The sequence below is a fragment of the Gossypium arboreum genome, chromosome 3, assembly GCF_025698485.1.
Source record: "Gossypium arboreum isolate Shixiya-1 chromosome 3, ASM2569848v2, whole genome shotgun sequence".
Taxonomy (NCBI): Eukaryota; Viridiplantae; Streptophyta; class Magnoliopsida; order Malvales; family Malvaceae; genus Gossypium; species Gossypium arboreum.
The window spans coordinates 125,525,548-125,532,479 of NC_069072.1; the positions used below are offsets into that span (position 1 = coordinate 125,525,548).

A 6,932-nucleotide genomic window follows, 5' to 3' on the forward strand; every position below is an offset into this window, starting at 1 on the left:
CTTGTGGCTTCTAATTTTACAGAAAGAAAAGAAAATATATATAAGAGATAATAATGTTTTTCATTTTTGTCACATGTTAATTTTAGTTGGTTTTTTTAAAAAAAGTAGATTTAACAATTTAACTAACAAATATTTATGTGCTAAAATGAGAAAAAAATATAGTTTAAGTATCAATTTATGAATTTAGCCTCTTTTAAAATAGGCTTAACAGTTTGACTAATGAGGTACCAACTTGAAAAAAAATAGTATAGATACCACTAGTGACAAAAAAAGTTTAGTACCAAAATAAGAAAAAGAGTATAATTTAGATACCAATTTATAGATTAAGTTTTAATATTATTAAATTTGAATTTTCTTGATTTTATTAATAAAATAACTTTAGTGTTAATTACAAATTTATTTAATTTATTAAATATAATTTATGATTTTTTAAATGTTAAGATTGATTTAATAAAATTAATTATAAATTATAAATTTTCAAAACAATGTTAAAGTTATAATTAAAAACTAAAATTAATATTTTTTATCTCTTAATACTAAAATATATAATTTTTATCAAATATATGAACTACAGAAGAAAAAAAACTCAAATATCACATTTAAAAAGTTATCAAATTTGATATTGTATCAGTTTTAAGCCATTTATGCTATATTAATTTGATTGTACTTGGTGGTTACTCAAATAGTCCATTTGTAATAGTTTAATACTTATAATTATTCGGATTTGTACTTATAATTGTACCGTTATTACAATTCAAAAATTTATCAAATTTAAATATCAAATGTAGAAAGTTAAAATCAAATATTATCAATCCCCATGCGTTAGTTTAATGGTTAAAATATTTATCACTTTAAATATAACTTGAGATCAAATCACATTAATCGAATTACTGTTAAGACTTTGCGCTCTTTTATAATTCAAAAAATATATATATTTACTAATACTTTACAATCATCCACGTCAGCATCATTTCAATCCTCACGCGCAGAGCTGAAAGTGGGTTTAAACTTGAACTTACACAAAATATAAGAAGGTAGTCGATTTTGTCGCCTCGTGTCATTACTGAGTAATAAAATAATATTTTAATCATTTTGTATTAAAATAATATATTTTATATTTTATTTAAATCCCAACGCCGTTCTTATCAGTCATATTTTTTTCAAGTGGTCTCTCCCATTTTTCTCAGCTTCCATTTGCTCAAGAAAAAAAGAGAAAAGCTCAAGTTTTGGTTGAAACATATAGAAAGCAAAGCATGATGATTTTATGAAAGTGGTATTCCAACGTAGAAAAGCATAGTATCTCTCTTTTAAAAGATTCATTCACTCAGCGAAAAAAAAAAAAAGAAGAAAGTTTTCTCTTCGGTTTTCCCTTATGTTACTAAGATAGAATGTGAAGAAGAAGAAGAAGAAGAAGAAGCAAAGCTATATAAGTTCAGGGTTTTTCAAAGGTAATTTAGTTGAGTACTTTTTTTAACATCTCTCCCGGAGATGGGCAATCTGAATTCTTTGTTCATGTTCTTGTTCTTTTTTTTTCTCTGCATGGAGTTCTTGTTTCAATTACTACCATATATGGCTGCGTATAAATTTGCTCAGTTTTCCAGTTAAGTCATCTTCTTTACTGAGTTGGGAATTCTTTCATGTTTCTTTTCATTTTGTTTTTCTGTGTTTTTCTCCTGAGAATTTTCAGGTTTCCTTCTGAGATGTACAACTCGGATTAAGGAATATTCAGCTTCTCTTTTGGTATTTTTATAGGATGAGTTTTGCAGAAAGCTCTCACTAGTTTCAAGCTTTAATTAATTGATTGATTGTTAAAATTTCTTTACTTTGTGGGATTAATATAGTGATAATGACTCCTTAGTGATAATGACTAATTAGTTAACTGGAGTAAATTCATATACAGTTTCCCACTTTACTATTATTATTTACTTTTAATTCCACTTAAGAATTGACGGCCTTGATAAGATATTTGCAACAAACAGTGGTGATGCTGCTGATAGTGAGGCTTAATGGCAGTATATAGACTGTTCCTGATACGGATGTTTCGGAAAAAAGAAAATGTTAAAAATCAAATCCTTATGCCAATTAAAATCAAATCTTTATGCCAATTCATAGTTGTTTTGGTCAATTTTGTTCTTTGCTGTTTCATTAGTAGTACCAATTCTAATCATACATTACCTTTGGTTTGGGTCTTCGGGTTTGGACCAAACATATCCAAACTAAGCATTTTCGTAGAAAGGAATGAGAATTGAAAGGTATCAAACGTTTAAAGCTGTGATTCACAAGGGATGCATTATTCTGTTGTATGATTTATTCCAGGTTTGAAGTCTTAGAGGGATTGATCCTTTAAGTCGAAAGATCGGGTATAAGTAGTGTTGCAAACCCGTCTTATGACTGGTAGAGTTAAAACTACTAAGCAAGAGCTTGAGAAATGCCTTTACTGGATTTAATAGTTGAGGTTTGTTGCATAGCTTGTATTAATTTCAATACTTCAATGTTCTTTGCTCGATGAAGTTTATAAAGATACATAGATATGTATAAGTAAATACAATGATGCTAAAATGATTTTGGATTCTCCGTATTTGCATTATTAATTTTTCCTCCACTTTATTTGCAGATTTTTGTTGCCATAATGTGAACCTGATTTCCATTCACCTAGGATTGCCAAATTAGGCAACCTTAACTACAAGCTAAATCATCAAAGAAGACCTTTTCTTGTTTTCTTCGGAAACAATAGTTACTCTTCTTGTCGTGCACAAAGATTGAAGATATCGTCTATCATTGTAATTTACAGCTCCTTTGCTTGCTCCTCAACTACAAGCCGTTTGATATAGAACTTGTGAAGCTCGGCTTTTCAGTTTGTTTGTTCATATTAGGTAAATGTTCGGAAAATTTCCTTCCTTTTCGGTGGCTTACAATACTAGAGTGCACCTTCAGATACATTTCACATGTTTCTGGCTGATTTGATGAATCTTAATATCTTGCATATACATGTTTAAGTCAATCTCTTTTCAAGAGAACATGATAGTTAATGTATATCTCCTGATAACTGAGCTTATTCTGCTATGACACAGAAAGAGAAACACATTCGGATTATTGTGAAGCTGCGGTTTAAATGGCTAAAGTTTGTTGGCCATACTTTGATCCTGAGTATGAGAACCTGAGTGTCAGAATAAATCCTCCAAGGTTCTACCTCTTTATCCACATGCCTTTTTTCTTTTTCTTCTTTAAGGTCTGTTATCGATATTGTCCCGAAACAAGCAACAAAATTCAACAACCTTGATGGTTGAGTCACGTTAATTCCTTGGATTTACAGTTTGTAAAAATATGCAAATCGATCAAATGTTATGCTACCGAATTGTATTTCTGTGTTATAAGGGGTTTTTTTCCATATAAAAGGACAGAGCATTGGAGAAGATTTCAGGCACATTTAGCAGTGAAGACCTTTCTATAGTTGTAACTCTTTGTTTCTCATACCTTTTCCGGCAGGGTGTCCGTCGATAACACGAGTTGCAGTGACTGTACTCTTATAAAGGTTAATTTCAATACAAAACAAACTTAATGGGCGGTATCAATCATTCTTAGTGCTAACAGCTAAATCATTATTTGCATATAGGTTGACAGCGTGAATAAACCCGGAATATTGCTGGAAGTTGTGCAAATACTATCGGACCTTGACTTCATTATTACCAAAGCTTATGTCTCCTCCGATGGTGGATGGTTCATGGATGGTAGGATAATGATATATACTAGATGTGTTCCGTTTATGTTAGGCAATAGAACTTTGTTCCTATATTATGGAGGTCCTTTTAACTATAAAGCAGAATGTAGTTTTATCCTTTTCTTTACTGTTAAACAGATCAATTACGGATAAGCATCAACGTATATGGCTATAGCAGTAGCAGGAAAATGGCATTATGTTCCTCTCCCCCTCCGTTTTTCTCTTTCCAATACTGAGTACTTGACACTTTTTTATTCTTTGCAACCAGTGTTTCACGTCACGGATCAACAAGGGAAAAAGATCACCGATGGAAAAACCATTGATTACATAGAGAGGGTGTGTGCTTTCTTTTCCTCTAGAACTTATCTTCTTTTTTGCTAAATTGTGATGCTTGTAAAATGATGTATTTCTCCCTCTCTCTCCGCTCTTCTTGAGGCCTACTACCATGTTATGCGTTCATAGCCCACTGTGTATTTTTATTTTAACAGGTTCTAGGACCTAAGGGCCACACTACAGATGGGATGAAAGACTGCCCTGGCAAACGTGTCGGAGTGCACTCTTTTGGTAATCACACTGCAATTGAACTCATTGGAAGGGACAGGCCTGGTCTCTTATCAGAGATCTCGGCTGTCCTTGCCAACCTTCACTTCAATGTTACTGTTGCAGAAGTATGGACACATAATAGAAGAATAGCATGTGTGCTCTATGTCAATGATAATACCACGAGCGGGTCTGTGAATGATCCGAACAGACTGTCTATTATGGAGGAGCAGCTTAAGCACATCATGCGAGGTTGTGAGGACGATGACAATGTGGCTCGTACCAGCTTCTCCATGGGATTCACACATATTGATCGCCGGCTTCATCAAATGCTGTTTGCTGATAGGGATTACGAAGGTGGTGGAGTGACAACTGAGGTTGACTATCCTCCATCCTTCAAACCAAAGATCACAGTTGAGCGCTGTGAGGAGAAAGGATACTCGGTTGTTACTGTCCGGTGCAAAGATCGAGCTAAGCTCATGTTTGACATTGTCTGCACGCTCACGGACATGCAATATGTAGTTTTTCATGCTAACATCTCATCCAATGGTCCTTATGCTTCACAGGTAAACCCATCATTTCTCATAATCTTTCAGAAAGGAGCAGAAGTACTTCCGTCTGTGTATTGTATCAAATTAGGTTATATATGCATAAGTTATCCTAATGTCTTTTGAATCGTAGGAATATTTTATTCGCCACATGGATGGTTGCACACTTGATACTGAAGGAGAGAAAGAAAGGGTTGTTAAATGTCTCGAAGCTGCCATTCATAGAAGAGTGAGTGAGGTGAGTAGAATGTACCTTACTGAAATGTTGCGTTTCGTACATAAAATAATGTACATAAAAACATAATCCATGTAACGAATGCAGGGTTTAAGCCTGGAGCTTTGCGCAAAGGACAGAGTTGGGTTGTTGTCCGAAGTAACAAGGATTCTCCGAGAGAACGGATTGTCCGTTAGAAGAGCAGGGGTGTCAACAGTTGGGGAGAAAGCAGTGAATGTTTTCTATGTTAGAGATGCTTACGGTAATCCTGTAGATGCAAAGACAATCGAAGCACTTCGCAAAGAAATCGGACAGACAATGATGCTTAACGTAAAGAAGGATCCATCAAGTATGAAAGCACGGGAGGCAGAGACCAGCGGATGGGCTAAAACAAGCTTCTTCTTTGGGAATTTATTGGAAAAGTTCTTGGCTTGAAAGAAATCAATGTCCATGTATAGAATAATGGTAGCTATTGCATATCAACCATGGGAAGAACTTGTTATCCCTAGTTTGTTTAAAAATAAATGCTTGCGAATTGTGAAGCTTGTGAGCCTAATTCACTTCTGTTACTCTTACTATATACTAATTTAACATTAATACTCAACCTCCAAAACAGTCGGATATAAAATTGAACATGGGAATTGAGTTCATTTCTTACTACCACCTTTTAGGCTGTTTGTCTTTTTTTTTTTAATTTAGAGAAATAGCTGATTTTGGACAGATTTGTTTTCCACTCTCTTAAGGTTAGATTTTTTAAATTTTATTAGATTTAGGGTTTTTGTTAAATTAGAGTTTTTGTAAGAATTTAGGGTTAATATTTAGGGATAAAACCGTAAAAATTTATAGGTAGATTTAAGGGGTTGAGATGTGATAACAGCTTAGAATACATACATTTCATATGTCATGGTATGATAGGACTATTATCTCAAAAATTCATCCTAACGAAATCAAATTTTGAAATGACAGTGCTTGACACAGTTACAGGTTGAATATAATTATCGTTAATTTATCCAATAAAACCAAATAAAAAATCACAACCTAAAAGACCAAATAGAAAAAAAATGCTTATATAGTTAATTTATCCCACAAGACCAATTCAGCAGTTTTCAAAGCCGAAATTCAACTTCAATCTACATGAATAAGAAATGGGTTGGAAATTTGAATGCTTCTTTGTTGAGTTTTGAATGGCTTTACCAGTTGTTCAAGCATGCGTTTGACTTGGACCGGGATGACGGAATTACACACTCCAAAGGCACAAGAAATATGAATGTTTTCTTGCATTTCACTTTATTTATTTATTTATTCCACTCCTATATAAAAATTAAATTAAATTAAATTAAATTTCAAATATATAAAAAATATAAGGATTTAAAGTCTATTATTAACTTTAATATTTTTAAAATTATATCTATTTGTATACATTTTTGAACGATAATAAATAGATCTTATTTATGAATTATTAAAAAATTATTTTAAATATAAATTGGTTGAACTGAATTTAACAAGTTATTTAATCACATACCTATCATAAAGCAAAAATATTCGTACTTGGTATAAACTAAGAAAAAGAAAAAGTTGTTCTTCAAAAAAAAAAATTAAATTTGAACACATTTCAACCCCTTGAATATGTAACAAAGACGATGCCATTTCACCAAATACATATACTTATTAATATTTTTACTATATCTAATATTTGTTATTTTTATAGTGCTTGCCATTATCCATTTCTGGACCGATCCACTATTCAACTAGGACCGACTTGACTCTTCTTACTTCAATAAGTATATAGCTCATTATCATGTAGTTTGCCTGTATCGTTCACCTATGCACTTCGCCACAATGCAGGTGAATTCATACTTGGGGGACACATTTTAATCTTAAGAGTGAGTACGTATTAACATACATGAGGCCT

General features: G+C 32.5%; 1 protein-coding gene across 2 annotated transcripts; it reads left to right on the forward strand.

Moving 5' to 3' along the window:
* Positions 1 to 1,066: 1,066 nt before the first annotated feature.
* Positions 1,067 to 5,562, forward strand: LOC108476280 (ACT domain-containing protein ACR3). 2 transcript variants are annotated; one of them, XM_017778445.2, is made up of 9 exons: positions 1,067 to 1,448; positions 2,615 to 2,873; positions 3,072 to 3,183; positions 3,487 to 3,532; positions 3,614 to 3,728; positions 3,987 to 4,054; positions 4,207 to 4,824; positions 4,940 to 5,044; positions 5,129 to 5,562. In XM_017778445.2, exons 3-9 carry the CDS (start codon positions 3,113 to 3,115, stop codon positions 5,453 to 5,455), a joined length of 1,350 nt encoding a protein of 449 aa, XP_017633934.1. In that variant the 5' UTR covers positions 1,067 to 1,448; positions 2,615 to 2,873; positions 3,072 to 3,112; the 3' UTR covers positions 5,456 to 5,562. The 2 variants fall into 2 exon arrangements, with proteins under 2 accessions (XP_017633934.1, XP_052881826.1); XM_053025866.1 differs by lacking the exon at positions 1,067 to 1,448 and adding an exon at positions 2,129 to 2,455.
* Positions 5,563 to 6,932: the final 1,370 nt, after the last annotated feature.

Bases quoted from the DNA above. Each gene is read 5' to 3' on its own strand.
- LOC108476280 (XM_017778445.2), top strand. From the start codon at position 3,113: ATGGCTAAAGTTTGTTGGCCATACTTTGATCCTGAGTATGAGAACCTG. The intron at 3,533-3,613 runs GTTAATTTCAAT...ATTTGCATATAG, and splicing joins GTGACTGTACTCTTATAAAG to GTTGACAGCGTGAATAAACC. The intron at 4,055-4,206 runs GTGTGTGCTTTC...TTATTTTAACAG, and splicing joins CCATTGATTACATAGAGAGG to GTTCTAGGACCTAAGGGCCA.